Source organism: Mustela nivalis (assembly GCF_964662115.1).
Source record: "Mustela nivalis genome assembly, chromosome: 16".
In the NCBI taxonomy this organism is placed as follows: Eukaryota; Metazoa; Chordata; class Mammalia; order Carnivora; family Mustelidae; genus Mustela; species Mustela nivalis.
The window spans coordinates 12408130-12435707 of record NC_139035.1 but is presented as its reverse complement, the minus strand read 5'-3'; the positions used below and the strand labels follow the sequence as shown (position 1 = coordinate 12435707).

General features: G+C 39.4%; 1 protein-coding gene and 1 long non-coding RNA gene across 6 annotated transcripts in view; one reads left to right on the top strand and one right to left on the bottom strand.

Moving 5' to 3' along the window:
• PPP2R5A (protein phosphatase 2 regulatory subunit B'alpha) overlaps positions 1–12644 on the bottom strand; it is a 60995-nt gene extending 48351 nt beyond the window's left edge. For 2 of the 4 annotated variants that reach the window (XM_082702401.1, XM_082702403.1), the window contains exon 1: positions 11586–12644. In XM_082702401.1, the coding sequence (XP_082558527.1) occupies positions 11586–12629 (1044 nt within the window). In that variant the 5' untranslated portion in view covers positions 12630–12644. Of the gene's footprint in view, positions 1–11283; positions 11364–11585 lie in introns of all 4 variants that reach the window. The other 2 variants (XM_082702404.1, XM_082702402.1) reach the window with 2 other exon arrangements.
• The window catches only part of LOC309849650, a 56269-nt gene continuing 38645 nt past the window's right edge, over positions 9955–27578 (top strand). The window contains exon 1 of one of the 2 annotated variants that reach the window (XR_014303808.1): positions 9955–11324. This is a non-coding gene — a long non-coding RNA (uncharacterized lncRNA). The remainder of the gene's footprint in view (positions 11325–27578) is intronic. The other variant, XR_014303809.1, reaches the window with a different exon arrangement.

The following is a 27578-nucleotide window of genomic DNA, read 5'->3' as shown; positions in this document are numbered from 1 at the left end:
TGAGAAGATGATGCATTTCTTTAATCAGGTTTTCTAAAAGATCCATGTACAACCTCCCTAAAATCAAACAGCAGTGTTCTTAGAAATTATTTCCTCTCCTTTTACTATGAGGAATTTTTAATTTTTTTTTTATTTTTTATTCACATATAATGTCTTATTAGCCCCAGGGGTACAGGTCTGTGTGTGTACAGGGGTACACACTTCACAGCACTCACCATAGCACATACCTTCCCCAATGTCCATAACCCAACCACCCTTTCCCTACCCCCTCCTAACATAAGGGATTTTTCTAATCAAGGTTTAAAATAATTCGATTTAGTACTTCCAGAAATATAAACTTCATTCAGAAACAAATCTAAATCAATTTTAATTTTTTCCTCTCAGAAGTATGCTATTTATAATATTCAATTAAAGTAAGTAACGGGTTACATGCAGAACGGCATACATTATATGATCCCACTTAATGGAAAAAAATGGAAAGATTCTCAAAATTTAAGAAACGTTTCCTCTGGGAGTTTTTATTTTCTATCCTTGTACAATTCTTTTTTGACTTGATTTTAACAGTGAAGTCTGTAAGTTTTTATAAAAATAATAAAGCCATTATAAAGGAAATAGGGTAGTTAAGAATATGACATTTCTTATGGCATAGTCTTTAAGTGAGTTTATTTTAGAAAACCATGAAAACTGAAACTCACTCATGACTCACAGCAAGTATTGTATCCTAAAATAGTCATTCCTATTCCACAGGAGAAGCTAACTTTTCTAGATCTTTAAAAAAAAAAAGAAGAAGAAGAAGAAGAAGAAATTCTCAAAATATCAAAATGTTATGTCTAAGGTCATCCATGTTGGTCCAAATTAAAAACAGGATATCAAAATATATGAAATACCAAAATCAGTGCCTGGGTATTTGGTAGCTAGGTTAAAGCTGGGTTATTTTTAAGTTTCCTAGGTGTATGATAGAAATTTCCTCTGAAGGAAATATGACTATTAAAACTAAATGTCCCTTAAAAGGTGCACTGTTACATTTACTATTTTGTTTCCATTTTGGATTCAAATTTAGGCCAGTTCATTCACTGGAAGGACAAATGTATGTGGAAAACTACTTAAAGAGATGACATCGTCCAATTTGTTTTTTTTCTGGAGATTTTACAGCAGAGTAAAAATCAGTAAAGTAAGGGGCGCCTGGGTGGCTCAGTGGGTTAAAGCCTCTGCCTTCGGCTCAGGTCATAGTCTCAGAGTCCTGGGATCGAGCCCGGAATTGGGGCTCTCTGCTCGGTGGGGAGACTGCTTCCTCCTCTCTCTTCGCCTGCCTCTCTGCCTACTTGTGATCTCTCTCTCTCTCTCTGTCAAATAAATAGATTAAAAAAAAAATCAGTAAAGTGATAGAAGAATCAGTCCAACTGACTTTTATATCCAAGTCTCAATTATTTTGCCTCAATTTATTTCCTCCCTCAAATTGGGAAATAATGATCACAAAGAATACGCTAATGTGGCCACAAATACAAGTTTTCCGAAACTGTGTGTACAGAGCTTATGTAAAGAGAAACTGAAATATACACAGCATTTCCAAAAGAGAGGCAGAAATAAGTAGACAGTCTGATCAATTCTTGATATTCTATAACTCATTAAAACTGCTAATTATAGATTATAACTTTAACTCCAAAATATAACTCTAGCTCTGACAAAAGTGCTGAGTGATGAAAAGTTCACTTCATCTTCTGTCTCAGTACTCATTCATAAAACAAATGTTAAATGTTCTCCAATGAAAATTTTACATTACTTAAAAAAGGGAGGAACTGTGCTAAAAGGGAGACACCAAAGAAGATCAATGAAGTATTTTTATATCAGCACAATTTAAGAAATAAAAATCCTCTGCACTGAATATTCTTAGAAAAATGTTCAATAATGGTCTACTTGCCCAGGACCTAAAAGAAATCCATATCTTTTTTTTTTTTTTTAAGATTTTATTTATTTATTTGACAGAGAGAGAGAGAGGGAGATCAAGCACAGGCAGACAGAGTGGCAGGCAGAGGCAGAGGGAGAAGCAGGCTCCCTGCGGAGCAAGGAGCCCGATGTGGGACTCGATCCCAGGACGCTGGGATCATGACCTGAGCTGAAGGCAGCTGCTTAACCAACTGAGCCACCCAGGCGTCCCAAGAAATCCATATCTTGATGAGGTTCAATTACTATGAATTCTCCTTTGCACTGTTAGAAATTTGGTATTATTATTGCTTTAGTGCAGGCAATACACATCTTCAGTTTGATATTATAGAAGAATAAAAAAAACAACTGAAAAGATACTGAGCTATATATAACTTGCACAAACATATAACCTACCTCTTTTGGTTTCTTTATCAACAAAATGCTAAATTTAGGGTTGTATGCAAACATTATGTGACTCAGTTATAAGTCAGTATAAAATCATGAATCACTGCATGACACAAAATGGTGTTTTTCTTTAAGTCAATTTAATAGGTTTTGCTTCATTATTTTATCCAATAAATAGTAAGACCAAGAACTGACTACTTAAATGCTGGGGAAGAAGATATAGATCTCAGGTCTTGGAGCACTTAACTTACACTCTAAAGGCAGAAAACAGGAAATAAGTAACTCCAACCTTATTTGCACTTGCACTTGTCCCAACATATTTTGTGATCTCCCTCACACATACACCATGTGGTGTACACAAACATTCCACTGAATAGTGAACAGATAATACCAATCTGCCCAGAAGACCAAGTAGCCAAAGTCACAAACTATGATCATTTTCTAACAGGCAAATTTGAAAATCTTCTAATTAATTTTTAGAAGTCACAGAAATTACCAAATGGACACTCCATGATTCATGCTCCCAAAAATCTATTTGATATTCTTACTTGGGTCTCCAAGAGATATCTCAAACTTCAAATTTCCAAAATCCAATTCTGGATTTTCCCTCTAAATCTGGTTGCTTCTTTTATGTGTTCCTTCTCAGTGGTGGTAGACCCACTCACTCAGTGGTCCAAGCTAGAACACCTGGAAGTCACCCTGGATTCCTACCTTTCCTTCTCCTCCTCCCCTCAAATAATTAACAAGTCCAATCTAAGATATATCCCAAATACAATCCATTCTGCACCTCACAGCTAATGATGAATTTTTTTTCTAATTGCCAAGCTTCCTGAGATGTCCATACTTACTGACTTGACTTTTTAACAATTTCCATTCATTCCTTACTTTACAAAAATTTCAGGTCTATCAATCCTCTGGAATGCCTAAGTCACCAATGTTACTTAGACTACCAAGTTAGAAATGTACCATCATTGGTTTCTCCCTCTCACCAAGTCCTGCCTTAGACAAGGCCACCTTCATCTCTTGTCTGAATTACTGTGCCAGCATCCTAACTAGTGTTCCTTACTTGCATCTCCCAGTACATTCTTCATGCTACCATCAGGAGTAAACACAGCACATGGTATCAAGACTATGGTATAGACCCTAATTGTTGCTTCAGTCTCTTCTCTCATCAGTTTTCTATTACAGTATCCTTTATTACAGCCACGAAGACTGTTGGCACTTCCCCAAATATACTACACTCATATTGCCCATTAGGTGGATCTCTCAGACCCCATCTGTCTCAGCTGAACATCTTGTTTAGGTCCCAGTGTACCTGTTGCTTTCTCCAGGAAACTTTCCCTGATCTCTCTTCTTACATACCAAAACCGGATCAGGTCCCCCATATTTTACCCTAGCCGCCTACTGCTTACTCTTATCACAAAACATGGCAGTAATTAAAACTGCCTTACATGTCTATATTCCCCACCAAACTACAAGTTCCTAGGGACATTTAATTTCAAAAAGTCATTTTATTCACTATATTAAGTAAAGCTTTAATCTCTAAATTTTAAGCTCTATGAACACCAAAGAGAGGAAAAATATTTCTGCACCAAATTTTGAAGGCAAAGTATGTATCTAGTTTTAACAGCAGGCAAACAAAATTTTTCCTCTGGCCAATTAAAAGAATGAATGTGTAAAATTTTTTTTGTTTTTTTGTTGTTGTTTTTAAAGCAGATACACCGGTGCCTGAATGGCTCCGTTGGTTAAACATGACTCCTGGTTTTGGCTCAGGTCATGGTCTTGGGTGGTGGGATCAAGCCCTGCGTCAGGCTCCCCACTCAGCAGGGAGTCTGCCTGGAATTCTCTCTCCCTCTGTCTCTCTGTCTCTCTCTCAAATAAATAATATTTTTTAAAAAGGCAGATACATATTCCTACAGAAATTATGATTACTTATGGCTCTAGCAGATGTTTATCATTAGAAAGGTCTGTCTGAAGCACTCTGTTTTGCCAAATCAAAATTCAGAGTTTACAATAAAAACTGTATCTTTTTCACTTTATTAATTTAAAGGCATGGAATTAACAATGTGCTCAAATAATCACTAACTTGTGATAACAGCTGTTATTCTAGATTAACTTTTACCAATGAGTGTGAAACAAAGGCAAAACCACTTAAAAGAAAAAATGTATAATTTTTGAAGCCATATTTAAAACTTGACACTTCTGAACTATGAGTTTTAAGTCCAGTCATTAAAAAATTCCTGTTTCAGACATTTAACCTTTTTTAGGTACTGTCCATACAGTTTATTCATTAACAAAGCAAAACCTGAGAAAATATCTAGGAGCTTAAAAACCCTGTATTTTCTCTTACATTAAAGTTTCTCTGATGAAATGACAAGCTATTTATTTTGAACAAGAGTAAAAATGATTCCCAGTGGAGGCTAAAACTACAATAACTTCTGTGGTCCCATTCACCACTAGAAGGCTCAACTAGATATAACATCATGGTAAGGTTATAGTAGCTGCAATTAGCATCACCATTCCAGTAGGAGGAGTATGTTCCCAAGAAATCCCTTGCCTTCAGTGTCCAAGTTAGAAACAGGTTCTCTGAATTTTATCATGTGAGCCTATCATATTCAGCAAATTAGTCCTCCAAAAATCATTATATATTTCTTTAGAAGTTCTGATCAAAATTGCAGGATTTCTAAAATTCACATCTGCCTTCGGCTCGGGTCATTCAAAAAGCCCACATAAACAAAGTCCTTCAGGGAAGACTTCAAATATATACATTAAAAAGTAAGTCTGAAACTGCTTATTAGTCAATATCCTGCTCAGACACGTAGAGTTTATTTTGTATAAACCTACTCTGTTCATGTAAAAGTCTTTCAGCAAAGCATTTAGGTTCCTTGTTACACAATAATGCATTAAAAGTAATTACATATTTAAAATCTGTTCCTTTAATCTCCTTCAAGGACATCCTTATAAAAGACTGCAACTCAATTTTAGAAATTACTGCAAACTAATTATTTGAGTTCATTTAATGTTTGTATACACATGTCCAGGTTGTGAGTCAACCCAGTACTACTTTTCCACACAAACCTTACACAACACGTTTCCTAGCAAAAACCTATCAATAACATTACATGTCACAAACCAGTCATTTGCAAACCGTAAAATACAAGAGCAAACAATCCTTCATTTTAATTCTACATTTACTATTTACTGTCATGGTATCAAAAGCCCAGAATTTATTTACTTAAAAACCTGAACTAGACTTAGGCACAAATACATTAAAATAAAAAACAAAATAGAAGAGAACCAATCTGCTGATAGATAGCATCAAACATCACTGAACAAACGTTGCTGAAAGAAGCACCATCAGTAATTAGGTGGAGGAAGGGGTGTTAAGGGAAGACAGTCAAAAGACAGCTAACAGGTAATCTCTCTCCGACAAAACAGTTGTTCTAACTACCTAACTACATTTACTATGCACAAAATACTGTATCTGGTACCACAATGGGATATGAAAACACAGATGACTTCTGCTTTCAAAGTCTTTCATTCTGGACAGAGAACATTACTCCATAACAACTGAACACAGACTCAAAACAATACATCAATAAATACCAGTCTTATTCGAATTGGATAGCAGAAAAACCAAAAACAAAATAGGAACATGAACTATAAGTGGTACCAGGTGCTTGATGCTTTACCTTCAACAAAAAGCTGTAATCAAGATTAAGATGATAGAAGTAAAAATACTGTGCAAAAAAATTTCTTGCTGCCAAACAAGGACAAGGCACGACCAAAAAAAGTTAAATTCAAGAATAATAGTTCATTTGTTTAATACCTAATATTCAACGTATACACCAGTAATATTAGTTCTAAATTTTAAAGAAGCATAAGAATGCCTTTAGTGTATAGCAAATACCAGTTCTGTACTCCAAAATGGCTGGAACCATGTTACCCTGAATGATGGAATTAAAAACCCTCTATGATATGTTCTCACTTTTATTTTACTCAGCCCCAGCTCTAAAATCAGAGAAAAGAAAAATAGACCTAGTATAAAATGATTAACAGTTGAGTTTTATGATAACTACAGAAAAATCCTATAGAATCATCATCTCATACCTAAAACTCCAGAATATAACTAACATCCCTTCAGGAAAGCATCTGATTAGCCACAGGGGGCAGCAAAGTTAAGAGAGTGAAAAGTAAATAGCAGGAGGTGAAGTAAGGGCAGGAAATGTTAATAGGCTGGGTAATGAGCCATGAGTATCAGAGAGAAAAGGACAAAGTCTCAATTAATGAATTAAATCAATAGACAGATAATGCTAAATTAGTGATTCTCAACGCTGGCTGCACGTTAGAATCACCCTGGGAGCTTTTAAAAATACAAATGCCTCTATCCTATCTTAGGCCAATTAATTTAGACTCTCTTGAGGGTGGGCCTTGGCACTGATATTTTTTAAAGTTCTCCAAGTGTACAGCCACAATTGAGAACCTGAGTGCTAAACACAAAAATAAAAATAAGCTAGTCTCCATTACCAGCTTCTTACAGTTTAAAAAAGTTAAATTTCAAAAACAAAGCACAAAAATCTATTTCCAAATATATTATTTTTGTTGATAAACTTGCCTTTGTCAGCCAAAGAGAGACAAAAACTCATTAAGAACTAATTCATCTTTGTGATTTTATCAAGACAAAATGTGACTCTTACAAATGATTAAGCTGATGTAGAAAAACAATTCAAGTTTACTACTTACAGGATAGCACTCTACTCCAAAGATCACACTATTTTAACTAAATACATTTTACTGCAATATCACTTTATTCAATTAGACACTTCATAAAATAATCCAAAATTCAATTAAGGATCAGAGGAGGTAATAAAATTGGGGGAAAAAGAAATCTGACCCTAAATAGGAATTCTGAAGATGTTACACTTAATTAGAAAATTTTTCCTTCTAGAGGCCAGCAATGGATATTATGTTATCAATTTCTCTAGAAAGTATATCCTAAAAAATTTTTCTATTAAAAAATAATATTCCAGAAGAAATTTGGCATTACTTTCAGAAAGTAGCCCTAAAATGACAAAAATGTGTTATATCCCTTTGTGAACATTTTTCTTGATATATTCAGAGGAATTTCAACTCTCCTTTAATGCCAATCCAACTACAAATAGGGATCTGGGATTTAGAGAAAATGGTATTAACTTTGAGAAGACCCATAAACCTTAAAAGTTGAGTCAATATTTCCCCCACCACAAGAAAGTTAAAATAGTTAAGAAACTTCAGATCATGTCAGTGTTCCTGTTCCAGTTACCCTAAAAGACCACGTATCTCAAGGGAAAAACATTTTTTTCCTAAAGGTAAGCAAGGCACTTCAAATCAGCATCTCTGTTACTGGCCTGGATTCCTCCAGTGGGACCCAGTTTCTAAGAATATACCAACAAAGAATCTGAGTGATACTTAGCAGGCGGTTCTTCACTTCATCTCAAAGCAGATTTCATTCTGTTTTTTGCTATTTACTGGCTGTTTCTCAGGAAAAATGCACATCTATACATTTCTATTGGTTAACTCAATTACTTTGCTTGCTAAAAATCGTCTAACTACAGCTTTTAATATTTTAAACATTCTTCACTCTACCCTATTTCCACTTCCATACTTATGCTGAAAAATGATATAGCTTCACCTTATTTCACATAAATCAAATCTTAAAACTGGTTATAAATAAAATCTTTAAGTTCACTAGGAAAGTTTACCATTTATGTGAATCCTTCATTAAAAAAATATTTTTAATCCGGACTCTCAAATATAAAAGAGAATGGAAGCTAACATTCTTTGCCTATTTTTAGATACTTTAATTACATTATTTCACTTGATCCCCACAATCCTAGGGAGATAGAAGGTATTATCCCCATTTTACAGATAAGGAGAAGCCAGAAAAGAGTAAAAATTTACCTTTGACCCAGGACTGACCCCAATGACCCAACTCTATCATATTGATTCAAATTTTTATAAAATAGGTTAACAGCAAAAATACTGAAATCAGTTGACCTGAGTACCCCTAAGAGTTGCAACACCAGATAAATAACCACAGGCCTGAAACTACATTGTTTAAGCCTCAACTTTCTCATCAATAAAATATGAACGATACTGGTTTTGCAAAGTTGCTGGGATGCCCCAATGAAATATAATGTTTGTAAAAACACACCAAGCTATGGCATGTCATGCAACAGCATTACTTAGTAGGTGTGAAAAAGCAAGGGATATCGGGGATTAGGAGTTACACCTCTTTGGACTATTTCACTTACTATACACAATACTGTTTTATAATTAAAGAAAGTATTAACCAATTTATAAATGCTAAGAATTATATAAATGTAAGGCATCTACTACTTTACCAAATAAATCCTTCCAGAGACTTAAACAAAATAGGTTAAAACAGGCTGAAAAACTTCTACTGTGAATAACGGATTTTTTTTTAATGTTGGACATTTCCTAACTGTTGGATACTAGAGGAAAAATTTAAGGTAGAAAAATTAAGTCCTATACTAGCTTAAATTTAAAAACAGAAAAAAATGGTTTATCAAATGCTTCTACTTTTATTTTCTAGTACTTCACTCTCAGGGGGAGCTTATAAAATTCACATAACAAGAAAATTTAAAGGTGCTTTGAAAGAAAATTTTTAAGCTATACAATGAGGCAGTTTAATTTTCAGGACCCACATGATATGTTTGTTTTTAAAAAATTCTTTTAACAAGTCTTATTTTTATTAAATATTTTCTATAGCAAAATAGTTTTCTCTGAACATTTTACCTATTAAAATCCTGCAACCTACTTACTAAATGATTTTGCACAAATAAACTTCTTACAGATGAAAAAGTTGGATTATTTTGTTAATCCTTACCCATAGTATGCTTTGAGGAAAATAGCTGGCACCTTTCCAGTTTAGATCCATGTGGACAAAGTGTAACATAAGCAGGTTAGTATAAACACTTGAAAGATCTTGGTTGCCCACAAATATCTGAATCTCTCCACAGGAGGATTGTATTTCAGAGCAGGAAGAAAAATTCTCTTTCATACACACACTAAAGGGCTTTCCACTGGTTTTTGTTAAGACCACAAATGGAAAAAACTACTACAGACAGAAGAAGCACACAACTCTGTGGTATCAAGTACAGTGCCAAAGTAGCATGTGAAGCAACTGAATTTTTTAAAAAAGCACTTTTCAAGCACTTTGGCATTTGCAGTAAAAGTAGCTCTTATTAGTGGGCAATCCAAGTAAGGGTCTTACCAATTTGCATAAATTATCTTGAATACCTAATCTTCCTTTTAAAGAATACTGTATTTTAATGTTAAATATACAGAATGAATCTAAAGTTCCAGTTTTATTTTTTCTATACTAGTGACCAAATATTACAAATAAAACATTCAATGGCACCTTCAACTTGTTGAACTATGCACCTTATAATTTAGAGGATTACTCACTCGGCATATTTTTGTCAAGCTTTTAAAAACTGTGTTAAAGCTGCATCTCCTAGCTTGATCTACTAACCATATTTAATATGCAATTATTTTTATTAAATAAAAGAAAATATATTAATGAGGAAAACAATACTAAGGATCCACGATACCTTACTAAAAAGCAAATATGAAAAATGCTAGCAGCAAACCTTCAATTATAAACAATTTCACAATTTAATGGAAAAAAAATCAATGACATAAAAACGTTTTTAATTAAATTTACACTTTGAAATCCATGGATAGCAATCCAACATCCTAACAGGTAAGATGATATTCTTTTATAGCTATGACATCACTCAAGAATTCAAATCTTGGCAATGCCTATCATTGTGGTTTACCATTGACCCTGATACGTAAATTTTAACCATTTTTGCATGCTGAACAACAAATGATAAATGCAGCAACACAAGCTACACATATCTTAAAACCTTTCAAAAGCGAGCTGGATTCTGGCTGTGGGAGGTCCTGGATTTAGAAGCACCCCAAGAGGCAGGGCAGTATAGGGTCTGAATGGGGTTCCAGATCCATTGTAGGTCAACTGTGATTTGATCTGGGGTTTTCTTTAGACTCCTAGCCAAACTAAGGCTGGATGCATAGGTCCAAAGACAAACAGGAACCAGATTAATCTTGAAGGAGATGAAATGGATTGAAAAAATCTCAACATTTACCTATTTTAGTATGGGATCTTTAATTTCCATGCCTTGTAAAACAGATGATCTGATTTCCATCAGGTTTCTTGGGTGTAAGAATTGTTTTAAATGTCTAGAAGCATTATCACCTTGCTCTAAGACGATTTCTATCTCATCAAAAGCGAAGACATGAAAATTGTAAAATTAAAAGAGTAATGCACAAAGAATAAACTAGACCACCAGGAAACATTTTATTAAAAATCCTCGAAACCTTGTGGGAAAAGTAAGTGAGCCAAGTTCTCCTGCACGGCATTAGGCACGGAGACGAATCTGAATTACTGTACAACCTACACAGCCCCTGGAACCCCTGCTTCGCGAACTAAGTTCCCAGGCCACTGCAAAGCAATACTAACTCTCTTACACTTCTCCAAATTTACCGTGTGTATCTGCTCTGGCAATAAAGTACTTGAAGTCATCCTATTCTTTAAGTCAACTATACCATTTAAGCCTAACGACCCAGTAACTAAGCTACGCTTGTTCCTTTATAAATAAATCTGAAGACAAGCTAACTCCTAAGCACTGTCTGCGTGAGGCTCGCAAACAGACCCCGGTCTGCGTGACCCCGGGGAACAATCCGTGGGAAGCGGGGGGCGAGGAGAGGGTGAGAGCTGACGCTGGGTAACTGGGAAAGTAAAGGAAGAGCTCGAAGTGTGTGCAAAGTGGAAGAGGGTCTCGGGCAGGCACGGGTCGGAAGGCAGGGCAGGTTGTTCAAGCCAAACCGGGAAAGACCAGCCCAGACAGAGCAGGAGGGAAGAACTACCTGGCGGGGAGCAGGAGGAGAGCTGCCATCATCGAGGGCAGGTGAGCGAGCGCGCAGGTGGGGAGGAGTGCTGGCATCTTCTAGGATGGGAAGAGTTCAGGTGAATCGGGGAAAAGAAAAGCAGCGAAACTCTGAAGAGCAAACCTGTTTGATTCGGGCGGGGGCGGGGGGAAGCAACGTGGGAAACACGACTCACACTGCAAGCCCCAGCGCGGCAGAAGGAACCCCCTGGAGGAAATGGCTCTGGAGGCGCGGGGGCGAGCCCCTGCGCTCCCTCCCGGGGCCGCACCCTCGGAGGTTACCTTTGAGCTGGGGCAAGGGGTGCAGCTCCGCCTGGCTGCCCTGGCTGCGGAACTGCGACGAGCCCTGGGAGCGCTTCTGCCTCTGCGCCTTGCGCACCGATTTCCGGGTGAAGCCGTCCACTTTCTCCGAGGCCGAGATGGCGGCGCTGGCAGCCCCCACCGGCGGCGACGACGACGACATCGCCGCGGCCCTGGCGCTTGGCAGCTCCGGCTGCTGCGTGCACGGAACCGGCAGCCGCAGGAGGAGGAGGTGGGGGGGGAGAGGCGCGGAGAGCTCGCGCCCCTTCGCCCCGTCCCCCCGGCCGCGCCGCCCTCCGGCTCCCGGGCGCCGCCGAGCTTCTCCTCGCCGCCCGCCGCCGCCTCACGGCCACATCTCAGGGCCGGGGGTTCCTGGTCCCCGCCGCGCGGCCACCTCCCGGGGCTGACGGAGGCAAGGGCGGGGGCGGAGGGGGGTGAAGAAGTTGTTGACTTCGGGCGCGGAGGGCGGGTGGAAGAGAGCCTGAAGTTTGGACAACTGAGGCGAGGGCGCGGGGGTGCGGACGCCGAGCGCGCCTCTCTTCTCTTCAGCCCAGTTCGCGAGCCGGCCGGCCGGCCCCTCACTGTCCGCTGCCAGCACAACCCGCCCTGCTTGGAGCCTCCTCCCGAGGCGCTGCCATCGCGGGTCCCTTCCGAGCCGCCGCCGCGGTGCCCGCTCTTCCCTGTCAGCGCCGGACCCTCATATCCCGGGGCGGTAACCCGCCGCCCCGGCTCTGGGCGCGCACACCCTTGCTCCTCACACCGCCGAGCTGTCCGAGCCCCCTCCCCCGCGCGCCCTTCCGCCGCCCACGGAGAACCCCAGCGGGCGACCGCTACAACTTGAGAAGGTGGAGGGTGCACGCAGGGAGGGGGGATAGTGTGTGTGTGCGCGTGTGCGCGCGCGCTAGAGCGCGCGGCCCAGAGGAGGGGCCGCGCGAGGGGTGGGGAAAGAGGAGATTGACTGACAACTTCCGCAGGGTCCCGCCAGCCTCTCGGACGTTCGGGAGGGAGTAAGAGGTGGGAAAACATGCCTATTCTCTCAGCCAATCGCAGAGCTAAGCGGCAGGAACGGGGTGAGGCGTGGCCTCCTTCACGGTCTGTTAAGGGGAGAGGTTAGGCTGAGAAATGGGGCGAGGTTGTGTGACGGACTTCTGCCACAGCCAATCGTGAGTGAGGACGGCGAGCGGTGCGCCTCTACGTCACAACAGCGCGATGAATTCTTCTGGTAGAGAAGGGAAGTGCCCCGCCTCCAGGAATCGCAGTTGCACGCCTGCGCCACGGGGCAGGCTGTGTTTGCTCTCCTGACCGCCTATGAGAAGAGCTAGAACCTAGAGGGGACAGTTAGAGAGCAAAGCGAGGACCCTTTCCCGTTCTTGTCCCATCTCTTGGCCAATGAGGAACTGCAGCGACTGATGGGGCTGAAGGTCTGGGGCGGGAAAGAGCGCCAGGTGTTACATCACTAAAATGGGTGGAGCAGGAGTCGGGGCTGGGAAAAGAGCGGTTGCATGCACGGGCGGAGGGACCCTGGGGAAGGCGAGGAAGGGAGTCCGTGGGTTTGGAGTTGGGCGCTGGATTCCTGGGCGGGCCTTGGCACCTCCACTGGTACTAAACCGCGCAATTAGTAGTTGCGGAATGAGGTTGTAGTTCTTGAGTGGTTCAGGCACCGTGGTTCGGAGAACTTCTCGCGCCTAGTGTGGGCAGTCGAGCACCTACTGCTTCAAAGAGTTCTCCGTGGCCGCACCATGCTGGAAGAGGTTTCTCGTGCCCAAGTTAGCATCCCACTAAGCCCCACCCGTTCTTCAGCCAGAGGCCTTCGCTTCTGCAGCAGAACGAGTACAGATTTGCTGATCAGTGGCTTGTGGATTCGGGGGTTGCCGTTTACTCATAGTGATCTCTTCCTCGGAGATTAGACTTCTGAAGGACAAGGACTGGTTATCGGGTGGGTGTGGGTGCGCGCGCGCAGGCTTTGCGTGTCATGTTTAATAAAAATAAGTGAGTTGTTTGAACAGTGCGCAAAAGGAACCAAATGTTCTCTCTCTCCAAACTATTATAAGACTCTCACTACCCAGAGTATTAGTGCTAAGCGAAATTCATAAATTTATTTGTCACTTTCATAAAAATTGATAAACCTTTGCAGAGTAGCAGCATAAAAAAATTTTAAGCATAAATTTAAGCCTAGAAAATTTTAAAAATTGAATAACTAAGCACAACGGTGTCTCCCTTTGGCTTAGTGGGTTTTGCGCGGGTGGGCCCAAATCTCCATGCCTTCTCCCAGGAGCTCCAGACATTTTGCTTTCCACTTGATAAAAGTAGGTTTCATATGTTTATGCAAAAGTACCTATGCATATGTACAGAAGATTCCAACTTTGGGTAGGAAGTTGGATTCTATCTAGATCCAGAACCAAACCACTTACCTCAAAACATCTCCTTCCTCACATTCAAAAGTGGTGAAGCTGTGTGCAGTTCTCCCACTCAGGAAGGTTAAAATCTCAACAGCAGCTTTAACAATCCAGTCAAGCTCTAGACTCTATTGAATCTAGTTTCGAAAATGTTCAGGCCAGGCCCTCTCACAATTTGCACAATTGACCCTAAACATACTTCAGGGCTTTGAACTTTACTACCAGATTAGTCTTTTAAAAACTCCATTGGTATATTATATTATTCACATGTTTGAAGAACTACCCAATATATGCAAGTAGAGTCCAAATTCAAGACTCTTCCTCAAGCTAACTCCTACCTATCTTTCAAGGCATAAATCTCACCATGTCCCTGAGTAAACTTTTTTCAGGTCAAACACATCATTCCATATACTGATCCCCTAGAAGTAGTTGTACTCCCTTAACCCTCTGTCTTTACTCTTCCAACATTTTGAAACAATCCCTTTTCTCCATCCAGTTGAAACCTATTTTTTCTTCAAGCCCCAACTCAATCCCTATCTTTTATGAAGCCATTTATGATAATCTGGCTAGAAGTGAGATCTCCCTTCTTTACATTGCCAAAGCATTTATTGTCTACATCACCCACGTGGCCTGTCATCACACAGCACTGGAGATGACACGATGCTCTTCTCCTCCCCCCGAAAGTTTATAAACATCAAGAGATCAAGATGTTAGTCTTTCTATACCTCCATATCCCCTACAGAGCACAGGATAGACATACAGTATATAACCTAGTTTTTAGTTCTCCAGAGCAAGGTGTCTGAAAGTGTGGTCACCTGCATCCTCTGTGGTCACCAGAATCCTCTGAGGTGCTTATTTAAAATGCAGATTCTGGGATGGCTGGGTGGCTCAGTTTGCCAAGCATCCCAACCAACTCTTGCTTTTGGCTCAGGTCATGATCTTAGGCTCCTTGTTGGGCTCCTCACTCAGCAGGGAATCTGCTTCTCTTCTCCCTCTTTCCCTCTCTGTGATCTATCTTTGTCCCTCCCGCTGCACAGGTGTTCTCTCTCACGCTCACAAATAAAATTGTATAGGGGCGCCTGGGTGGCTCAGTGGGTTAAGCCGCTGCCTTCGGCTCAGGTCATGATCTCAGGGTCCTGGGATCGAGTCCCGCATCGGGCTCTCTGCTTAGCAGGGAGCCTGCTTCCTTCTCTCTCTCTGCCTGCCTCTCTGCCTACTTGTTATCTCTGTCTGTCAAATAAAATAAATAAAATCTTAAAAAAAAAAACAAATAAAATTGTATAAAATAACATATAGATTCCTGGATCTGATCCCAGACATACAGAATGAGAACCTATGGGAAAAGCAATGAGAAATCCATCTTTAATAACCTCCCCAAATCATTCTTATGCACACAAATGTTTGAAACTACTATTCTCTGGATATTACTTTAAAAGATTGTAAATAACTAGAAGTCAGAGGTACTATAATTAATAATAAAGAGGATTTAATGGGCTAAGAAGGGGGGAATAAATAGCAGAAAGCAAACCAATGGAATAAAGCTAAAATTCATACTAGAATATAATAATGGATACTAGAAAATAGATACCAGAAACAAGTTGTTGAGAGACGTGGAAAAGGAAAGCTACTTGGGCTTTCTGAAATGGCCCCTTGGGGAAGAATTTTGAACATAATTTTAAAGAAAGAGTGAGTCAAAGCCTGAAAAGAGAAAAGAGATGAAAAGAAAAAAGGATGACATTCCAGATTCAAGTCTCCAAACATCTTGGGGGCGGTGGGAGGAACAATAGCCCAAGAATAAAAGGCCTGACTTTATTACTCACGAGCACTGTGATCCTGCCAAGTCACTCACTCTCTCAAGAGCCTTGGTTTCTACATGTGTACATCGGGAAAAAAGTGAACATTCTTCCTTACAGGGTTAGCATGAGTTTTAAATGTGACACGTGAAAGAAAAAGCTTGGGAAAGTGGAAGCTATACACGTGATAATTTTATACACAAATGATTTTTTATGCACTGTCTTAAGTAAATAAGGTATCTGTGTCCTAAACAGACTTGGTTACTAAGAATCCTCTATCAGGAGACAAGTTGCAGTACAAATCTATTTGTGCCTCCAATGCAGGAAGACTGTTGATGATTCCATGTCATAGATCTCCCACCTCTTTCCATCTGTGAAGACCCTTGCTGTACAGTGACTCAGAGGCCAAGCCTTCATCACTGGCAAATTCTTTGGATTGGTTTGTCCTCACATGACTTGATTTCCTTAGTTCATAAACAGAAGTACACTTACTGATCTCATTCTTTTATTCATAATGCCTAGCTTGCTGAGGAAAATGAGCAATTCATGAAACAACAACATCCACAATACCAAAATCATGGTTCTTTAATAGTTTTAAAGAGTGCCTCAAAGAGAGTGTTCTTTCCAAATCACTGTGAAATTCTCTAGAACATATCCAAGCGAGGTTTTGGCTGTCAACATTCTCTTTCCTTAGGAGCCATGATTCCCAGACTGTGATCTAACAGAGCCCCAGACAAATGTGCTTTATCTGCAGAATCAAATAGTGGCGGTATGTTCCCAAATTTACAAAAGTAAAATTTGTCCTATATATTTTTCTTAAAAATTTGACTCTCACTACCTCTTTATTAGAACCTAAATCAAGATATATAAAAATGCACTCATTATGTAAAGTTTAAAAGGAATAAAAGGGTCAGGAAAAAGTCTCACTCCCATCCCTGTCTCCCAATACCCAGTTCCCCTCCTCAGAGGCAACCAATGCTACCAGATTCTTACATGTGCTTCTTCCAGAGAGATAATATGTTTACTTCCTTAAGATTTCATAAATTCACATTTTAAGAAGCTCAGCCAGATGCTCATGATTTTTAGGTATTTCACATTGCTCCAGACTTAAATGAACCTTCTAGAGTTCTTAGATGTTTGTGCATAATTAATTCATTAATTCACTCACTCACGTGACATATTTATATTTGCATAATCTGCATCAACAGAACTAGAAAGTTGAAGGAATCTCAACAGCTGACCAGTACAGGTTTGGTCAAGTTGGTACCTGACTCTAGGTAGACTGAGAAGGACCTTCTCATGTGCCTCAAACTGGTTCAAACTGGAAAGTCCTTTTTAAAATATATCTTACAGGAGATTTCTGTTTCCATGTACAATGAGATCTTCTGACTACTAATTTACTATGAAAGTTATCAAAGTTTAATTGAAATTTGGTTTTCATAAACTAAACTTAGCACTTTCCTAGATGTTTTCAAGGACTCTAATAACTCTGTGTTCTCTTTGTGGCCCTTGTGCAGGTACAAGTGCTCATTGAGATGATTGGAATTCCTGCAATTTTCAGGAAGGGTCCTTTGTTCACAGGGCAAGATCAGTTGTTGTGGTTTTCAATTGCCACCACTTTTGCTTTTTAATTATAAATTGTTTCTGGTTGATCTTATCATTTTTAAATCAGCTCACTGTAGTCTATTGTACCGGCTACTGTGTTGGTCAACCAGGAGCTTAGACAAGGCAGTGTCAGTAGAGATGGGTTAGATTGGAGATTTATCTTAGAGGAGTATATAGGGTTTGCAGAAGGTATTATTAATCCCACAAAACCTGCTGGTATACTTACATGTTATGATTACCATGGACTCTCTCTTCTATAGCTACAAGGTCTTTTGCTTTATTTAAGCAGGGTATAATTATACGTGTCTGGAAACCCCCTGTGTACCCAATCCTTTACCTGGATAAGGAACCAGGATATAATTTCAAGAGGCTCAGCTCATGCCATATCCTCTTGTCCTTGCAGAGTGGGACTAGAAAGCCTGACGTTGGCAAGCTCTCCACACTTTATTTCAACCCTGAATTCATTTTTCAAGTGCCTGCTAGGTACCAGGCAATATGCCAGACACTAGGAATGGGAAGATAAATAAAGCATGGACCTTACAATTTAGTGAGGAGGGGCAACACAAACAAACGATCAAAGACTACATCATATATGGTCTTCATGGTTTTGTGTGAAAACAGTGGAATGAAGATCAGAGTTTGGTTTGGGAGGGGTAAACCAGAGAAAATTTAACATAAAAAGTCATGCTTAAAGTGAGTCTTTAAACAAAACAGTTTTCATGGATAAGACCAAAAACAAACAAAAAAGAATACTTGCCATTCAAGAAATTAGTTTCCCCACATTTATCACTAAGAAGTTTTTCATATCTCAGTTAATGAATTTACTTATTTCAAACAATATGTTACCAAGAAAACATTCCATTGCAACAGAATCAACTATCCCACACCTTGTGTCAGAATTTGACCTGGAGGTGGATAGTTAAAGAAAAAGCAGAGATTAAATTCAACATATGACTTTCCTCTGGATATATTTCACAAAGCAGTGCTTATAAAAATACTGTATGTTTTCTTAATGTTCCACTCATATGTGGATTTTATATAAATCTCTGAGTGGTCTTCCCTTTCTATCTACCTGCAAGAAGCATCAAGGTGTTGAGGCAGTCCCTATCTTAAAATAAAAGTCCTTATCTAGCTCCTACATGTCAGCAATGTGTTTTCTCTTATTGGCTTGCTGTTGGGGCTCCCACCTGCAAAAACAACCAATTTGAAAAAAATTGAACGACCAATTATTTCTTCAATGTCAGGTGGTATCTATGATTTGAAGAAGCAATATGAGTAGTATGGGATTTTCAGTTACTATTAAACTGAAAATGCTCCAATGTTTTCAGATCCTAAGCTTTGAGTTCTACACCTAAAGATATTGCTTTTAAAAAAAATATGAATATCTGTAGCTGTGTATTAATGTAAACACCACCATAAATTTAACACCTACTATGTAGTAGGCACTATTCATTTGAAGAACTCAGCAGAAAGAGATCAAACAAGATCCTCTCTTAAAGTCTCTCTTATCTGTGTGACACTCCTCTCTGATCCCCTGAGAATTTGGTCCTAGTGGTTCTTGTCATGTTCAGGAACAACTTTTTGTATTCTACCATCTCTGGGGGCCTCTATTCTTTTGTAAAAATCACTGGAAATTCAAGCTCTCTTTATTTACTCTCTACAAAGCCATTCACACACACACACACACACACAAATTATACCAAATGGATTGGACTATCACTACCATAAGATTTCCAAGCCCTGTAACAATTTAGTATCTATGGAACTACAAAATCCCATTACCATGAATGAAAATGGGGTTATTAAGAGATATAATGGTGCTTAATACTTCCTATTCATTAGTTCAAATAATACCCATTAACTTCCTATAATGTGTGTCTGCTCCAGGTGCTTAGAGAATAGCCGTGAATGAGACAAAGTCTGCCTGCATGAAGCTCACTGTTGGTGGGGAGAACTCATACTAATTAATGTTCAATGATGAAAACAGAGCAGGGAATATGCAGCAGAAGAAACACCATGGAATTGCACACACAGAAGTACACAGCTGTTTAGCTAACGAACAGGGTGACCAACTGGTCCTCGTTTACTAGGGACTTTCCAAGTTCTAGAGCTGAAAATCCCTTGTCCCAGGAGCCCCCTAGGTTCTGGGTAAACCAGGACAGTTGGTCACCCTATAAACCAAATAAGAAATGACATCTATTTATCAGGCCTATTATGAACAATGCCCATAGCTAAATATTGTGCTATCACCCCTAAGGGAGCATGAGCTCTTAGGGGACAAGATGAGGCATCTCTCCAGGAAGAGTGACTTCTCACTGAGGACAATATTTGATGAAAGCTGAGAATAAACTTGAAGGAGCTCCCAGGTGGTATTTGTGCTGAGGTTGAGGAGTTGGGATTTAAGCTGGACCTGGAAGATTGGGCATAATTACTTAAATAAACAGGGAAGTAGGAAAGTAGAGCACTATTCAAATGCTTACTGCGTGTCTCTCAACTCAAAATGTCCAACCTCCATTGGACGTTTCCCAGCTCGCCTCCCCTCTCTGTCACTACTCGGTATCACCGTCCACCAGTGCCCAAGGGAGGACTGGTATGAAGGCAGGCAGGGAGGAGCATAGGCAGGTACACGGGAGGTTAGATGTGTTGGCTGGAGAAGCTGATTTCTGGCGGTGTGGTGGAAGAGAATGCTGGAAAAGCTACATTGATTCGCACACTTGACACACGCTCAGCGCTTATTTTGGACTATTTTCTGGTCTAGGTTATGGGAATAGAAAGGGGAAAAAAACACAATACAGGCTTTTTTCTTCAGAGATTCTGGAAAGAGAACAAGAACCAAAAACAAAAACAAACAAACAAAAAAATAAAACACAAATTAGCATAGATAATATAATAAATATTGTGACAGAGATAAGCATAGAGAAGTGCAGAATGTATGGGATTGGGAGCAAGAAAGCTTTCTAGAGTACGAAGTTCTAGATTTGAGAACTGAAGAACTCTAAGGTGTTAGTTAGGAAAAGAAACAAAGGGGAAACTGTTACAAAAAATGGGAATAGAATATGTAAAGTGCAAAGCCCTGAGAGAAGGGGATGCATCAGGAAGCTGAAGAGAATTTGGTATGAGCCTTATACAGTAGGCAGAAGATGGGGGCAGGACAGGTCATGAAGGGCTTTGTATGCAGTTATTGGGTCTGTTCTCAAGTCAGTAGAGATACACTGAAGGACATTTAAAAGGTGAGTGAAATGATCACATTTGCATTCTAGTAAAATTACATTTTTGGCAGTGTGGAGATGAACTGATTACAGAAGGCAAGGCCAGAGATAGGTAGACCAGCGGCCAGAAGAGGAATAATGAGAACCTGAAGAAGGCTTCTGAGGTAGAATGGAAAGCTAAGACTTGGGAGATATTATAAATTAAAAAAAGGACATGGTGATCTATTGGGGGAGGGGGGAAGGTAAGGGACAGAGGAGAAAAGAATGCCTCATGAGTATCTAGATTGAGTGACTCACAGACACTCAGGCCATTTAGTGAGACAAAGAGGGGAGGAATATAATGGACATAATAAGTTGGACTTTGATTTTGAGAGACATATAGTGAGCAGTTAGTGCCATCTGGAAGGAAAGAGATCTAGCTGAACATAGAGATCTGAGAGTCATCAGTAATAATCTTGTTCTGGGCAGAGTGTGTAGAATGAGAAGGAAAGAAAATGAAAAACACCCCAAGGTACCCATATTTGAGAAAGCTGCAGAGAAAGAAGGTGGCATCTGATGACGGCATATCAACAAGTCTGGACTTGATCCTGAGGTCAGTGGGGAAAATGAAGAATGGTTGAAGAATAGATACCATGTTGAAAATAATGTTTTCACCCAGAACACTGGGTGGCGGAAGTAGAAGCCAAAGAGATCAGTTGGAGGTAAGCACAGGTGTCCAGGTGATAAAGACTTGCCTGGTTGGTACTAAGCAATCTGTCAACATCACCTGGGAAGCTTACTCAAACTATACTGAATTTTGAAAAAATTCCCCCCAAATTCCCAATACAACCCTCCCCCAACCCTGTTCTTACCTATCTTCCATTCCCTGATGATCACTGGCTTAGACTAAAAATGCCCTTGGGAATAGATGTGAGAGACCTTACAAAAGAAACATTAGGAAAGAGTTGATTAAAGGGAGTTGGCAAGTCAAAGGGAAGAATTATGAATGATGGCAAAGTTTTGAATTGGGTCACCAGAGGAACTGGGGACCTTAAACAAAAAGTCCAAAGGCTGAGCCAGTTTTCTTTTGTGGGAGGGGGAAGAAAAGAGTGTCAGAGGAAGTCAGGAAAGAGGAAACGAAGATGAATCTGCAGCTGCGTATGTTGAATTAATGGAGTTTTTTCATATCATCGAGGCTAGGGAGCTGGATCTTTATTTTTTAAAAGAGGTGATGACATGTTATATATTAATTTAGGAAAAGATGAAGATTAGCCTGGGCTGACATCCTGGAGTAGGCCAGAGCAAAGAAAGAAATTACACAAATAACATGAGCTTCTTTTTCCTCTGTAAGAAAAAAATTTAATGACAGAAACAAATGGGTAAAAGATGCATCGCCATCAATTGTCTCTAGATTCCAGTGCCAAATGGTCAGTAGGACTGAACAGGAGAGAACAAGGGCCCAGTGCTGCCTCTTGTAACTGCTATGACAGTGGGCCAAAGATCAGGAACAAGGCATCTCTCACCATTCACAAACTGGGCTCGATGACCCCCTCTGAGCATACCATATGTGCACACACATGCCCTCTTCTGCACACACTCACCTGCTCACCGGTGTCCTTAATCCTAACCATCTTTCACAGAAACTGTGACATAATCTCTTCACAGTGCCTTTATGGAGGAAGCAAAAATCTATCAACTAACTGAGGATTTCCTCCCAGTTTCAAGCAAGTCCTGTGTAAGCTTTCCCCACTTCCTGACTGGCTAAGGCCTTTTCTTGCCCTCCATAGCTAAGACTAACTCCCTCACTCTGAATTACACTGATCGTATTTCCCAGCTTACTTTGGATCAAGGATATGGAATAGGACTGGAGAAAAACCATAACCTGTGTAAGATACAATTCTAGTCCTTGCCCATGTTAGACTCCATATTTCAACATGAATTATTTGAGTATTAATCTTCAAAAGAGAGAAAGTACTACATCAATTCAATTATTTATAGCACGATTTCCTTATAGATGCTAAGAAGTATATGCCATGTGATAGAAAAATTAAGGTGATGAGGGCAAAGCTTTTGTTCTCTTGGGATTTACAGTTTCAGGAAGAAGAAAAGTTAAACACACAGAGAGTCACAGTATAAGTTAAGATAAGAAATGTACAACAAAATTCAATGAGAACTAAAAGAGGGAAGGAAGCATGGGTGGCACAGTCGGTTAAGTGTCCAACTCTTGGTTTTGGCTCAAGTCATGATCTCATGGACAAGGGATCGAGCCCCACATAGGACTCTGCACTCAGTGAGGCATCTATAAGAAGATGATTCTTTCCCTTTGCCCCCCACACTGGCTCTCACAATCTCTCTAAAATAAATAAATAAATCATAAAAAAAAAAAAGAAGAAAGAACTAAAGGAGGAAAGATAATATTCTGATAGGGAATGAAGAACAGGTAAGAAGGAGAAACAGGCCATTTAAAATTAACCTTGAAGAATGCATAGAATTTCAATGGGTAGATATGTAGAGGAAAAGTGGAGAACAGTCCAGTGGGGGTCAGCATGAACAAGGCTGCTAAGATGGGAATATGTGTGGCATATTTGAACAACAGAAAACAGATTAATTTGGCTGGGGTATAACAAAGTAACAGGAGATAAAGTGGAGCACAGTTTTGGGGTCCCATTATAGGAGACTTTGACTGCCAGGGTAAGGAGTTTGTATTCTTTAGGTAGTGAGAAGCTGTTGAAAGATTTTGGAGTAGGGGAGTGATTGGCCAGACCTGGATATATGTTTAACCCCCAGTTGTCAACTCAGAGGAATGAAGGGAGGAGAGGCTATAAGCAAAGAGAAATATCAGACTTGTTGGATTTAACATGACTGTGAACTCTCCAAGTGAAGATGCTCATTAACACTTGGAATATGGGTTGGTGTTCAGTAGAAAGGCATGGTTAAGGTCTTTATAGCCTTAGTTTCTTCATCTAAAAATCAGGAACAAGTATGTTTACTTTGAGAAAGAATGCAGTGAAAACACCACAGTGCTGATAATGGCATGTGGGGCAGATCTGATGATGGCAGTTGTGGTGGAAGTCACATCAGTAGCTGTTGTACAGTTAGTTCTTCCTTTTAAGCTTCTTTTCTCCCCCAAATTCTGCTATGTGTTCAGGAATAGAACCAAAGAGCAAACCCTTGCTTCAGCCAGAATTGCTCCTTTTCCAAGATGACCAAGGCTGTATATTGGGTCAAGCAGTTGTATTGTCTACTTGGTCCTCTAAGGTAATTCTAAGAGACTTCTCAGCCCCTGGTAAATAGCATTCTATTGAGGGTCTCTTTGTTTTGTCTGCTGTATCCAGAGAGAGAAGCTCAGAAAAAACTATAATTCTGGATGGATGAATGAATGAAGCTTAAAAACATGGAAAACAGTATTTATTATTCAAGGATATCTAGAGAGAGTATATTTGCAGCCAAGAATACTATATCCAGCTAAACTGTCATTGAAAATAGAAAGAAAAATATTTCCTGTAGGGCTGCTTTAGTGTTTGCAAATTATTCTAGTTTTTGTTTGTCCTGAAGGCTTTTAATTGAGAGTATATGTATATAGAGTTATATATGTACACACACATGCACCTAAAACTTTATATAAATATACATATGTGTGTGTATATATATATATGTATACATATGTGTGTATATCTATATTCCTAAATAATAAGTAACATTTTATATATGAAAAATTCATAGGAATTAAAAACACCAAATTCAGAGATCTTGTTACTTCCTAAGAGGAGGGTAGGAAGAGGAATACAATTGGGAGCAGTACACTGAGGGCTTTAACTGTATCTGTAATATATATATCTATACACACACACATAAACATATACACTAGATATTGGATTGGGTGTTTATTACATTATTCTCTACACAGTTTGTGTATAAATAACATATTTATATACATGAAAACTGGACTTTTTTAAAATTTTGGAGTGAAGAAGTAGGGTCTCTCTATGTTAGAAATGGTGAGTTTGAGCTGATACATGGACACTTACAAAAGAAACCTAGATAAAGAGGTAATCTTTTGCAACTCGCATTTGAACCAGCCAGCAAATAAACAGCCAACCCTTAAAAAAGAAAGAAAAGAAAAGGAAAAGGAAATGCAATTCTTTATATCCCTGGGGAGAAAGGAAGTAGACTTTCCCTAACAATGCTTACAAAATTCCCCTCAAAAATCAAACTTATCTGCAGGTAACTTAACTATCCAGACACTCAACCATGTAGAAATACCATGTCCAATATCCAATAAAAAATTACTAGACATGCAAATAAGCAGGAAACTGTGGTCCATAAACAAGAAAAAAAATCAATAGAAACAGATCCAGAAGTGATGGAGATTATGCAATTAGGTGGCAAGAACTATAAAAGAGTTATTATAAATATGCTCAGGAATTTAAAGAAAAACATGAAAATAATGAGGAGTGAAATGGAAACTATAAAAAGGAATCTAGTGCAACTTCTAGAGTTGAAAAGTACAAAAAATCCATAAAATGGGCTTAACAGCAGCTTAAATCATGCCAAAGAAATTATCAGCAGACTTGAAAATATAGCAAAAGAAATTATTCACACTACAGAAAAGAAGAGGGCCAGGGAGGAAAAAGGAATAGACCCTTGATGAGATATTAGAAAATGGTCAAAAATAGTGTAATTGAAATTCCAAAGAAGGGTGGGGAGAGCAAGAAGTAATATTTGAAGAAATAGCAGCAGAACATTTTCCAAATTTGGTAAAAACTATAAACCCATCAATTTAAGAACTCCAACAAATACCAACTAGGATAAAAATCAATATAGGTAGGAATTTTACTCTGAATTTTTTCAACAATTCAACAATGAATTTTTTCAACAATGGAGTGATTTTCTGAATGGACCAAATTAAAGGTGCCGGTTCAGGGAGGTGAGGGGAAGATCTGTAAACTGGAGGCAGCTGTACAACTTATGATGTGGGAAAGTAGAAACCAGACTAGAAGATAACACAGGAGGATAATAAAGAAGAAGAGATGGGCGATCTGGAGAAACCAAATATGGGTGGCGCCAACACATTGCAAGAGCCAGGAGAAAAACTCACGAGAACAAAGGAGGGTGGAATGGGATCTCTAGGTTTCCTCCCTTTTTCTTTTCTTTTTTTTTTTTTTTTTTTTTTTTTTTTTAGATTTTATTTATTTATTTGACAGAGAGAGAAATCACAAGTAGGCGGAGAGTCAGGCAGAGAGAGAGAGAGAGAAGCAGGCTCCCGCCGAGCAAAGAGCCCGATGCGGGGCTGAGCCGAAGGCAGCGGCTTAATCCACTGAGCCACCCAGGCGCCCCTTTCTTTTCTTTTCTTTCTTGTCCTTCCTCCCTCCCTCCCTTCCATCTTTCCATCCTTCCTTCCTGTCTTTCTTTTGATCTTCTTGTCACTATTCTTTATTTCTGGACAATAGTTATCTTAGAACTAGATTTGAAGCTCCATTCTTTTCCCTATCCAATCTATCCTGCAGTTCACAGCAGGGTGGCATTCGTAACCTAAAGAATTACATCATTCCTCTGCCAGACATATTTAGAGAAAGTAGGACCCTCAGTAGTTCTCGTATAAGACTACCACATGGATGGGTCATTGTCCCCCTTCAGTTAAACAGATAGGATTTGGCCCTCAGTTTTCCAAAGTTCCTATCTTTAGGGCTTCACTTTGTTCTCTACTTTGTCTTGGTTTTATTGAGCCAAAGTCTCTGTGAGTTTTTAGACTATAACTATTAGAAGTGCTTTATGCTTCATGACTCTCCTTTTCCTTCTAAGTGGACCCATACCTGTCCTTTTAGCCTCTTCCATGCCTGGAGTTGTTCAAGAAGTATGTTGACACTCTTAACCCCAGTTTGTAGGCCTTGACACTGGGAGGACACCAGGATATCTCTCTGGAGCCAGAGCTCCTGGCAAGGAGGGGTTGAAAAAGGACTTAGAATCAGGGTTTGGATTATAGCTCTGATTGTGCTAAGAGACAGTCAAGACTATGTTGTCCAATATGGTAGCCACTAGCTCTTGAACTCTGTGTGACTGAGGAACTGAATTTAAATTTTTATTTAATTTAATTTTAATCCAAAACCTGAAACACTCCAAATCATTTTGCCATTAAACACATTGTAGAAAATAGTGTTATATTGTTGTGTATGTGTCAGGTGCGTGCATACATATAAACACACCTCTGATCTAACTGATATCAGTGCATTGAATGGTTTGAATGAATTTTTTTACACACCAGTGTACTATTATAATATGTTTTTTGAATATTTTATGCAGACAATACAAGTTATGGTGATCCCTGTATAAATCATAATTGGTAATAAAATTGAAATACTCGGGCGCCTGGGAGGCTCAGTGGGTTAAGCCGCTGCCTTCGGCTCAGGTCATGATCTCAGGGTCCTGGGATCGAGTCCCGCGTCGGGCTCTCTGCTCAGCAGGGAGCCTGCTTCCTCCTCTCTCTCTCTCTCTCTGCCTGCCTCTCTGCCTACTTGTGATCTCTCTCTGTCAAATAAATAAATAAAATCTTAAAAAAAAAATTGAAATACTTAATTTTAATTATAATAAATTGTGTTTCTAGTTTAAACAAGTAAGTACAGAAAAATTTTAGTACTTAAAGCACTGGCATACTACTGATGCAGAATTGAATAGAGATGCAAGAGTTAATAGGTACTCTAAATCAGTAAAGACAAAAGAAACCGGAAGAAGGCATGTCGTAAATTTCCAAAATTAAAAGCAATTGCAATTTGCTGCAGCAAAGCAAAATGAAAAAGCTGTTTGTTTGTAAAGACAATAAAGTGGACAATATTAGGAGATAGTTTCAGCCAACACATAGTGAATTTGCTAAGAAGTTTCCTTTTTTTTTTTTAAGATTTTATTTATTTATTTGAAAGACAGAGATCACAAGTAGGCAGAAAGGCAGACAGAGTGAGAGGAAGGGAAGCAGGTTCCCTGTTGAGCAGAGAGCCCGAT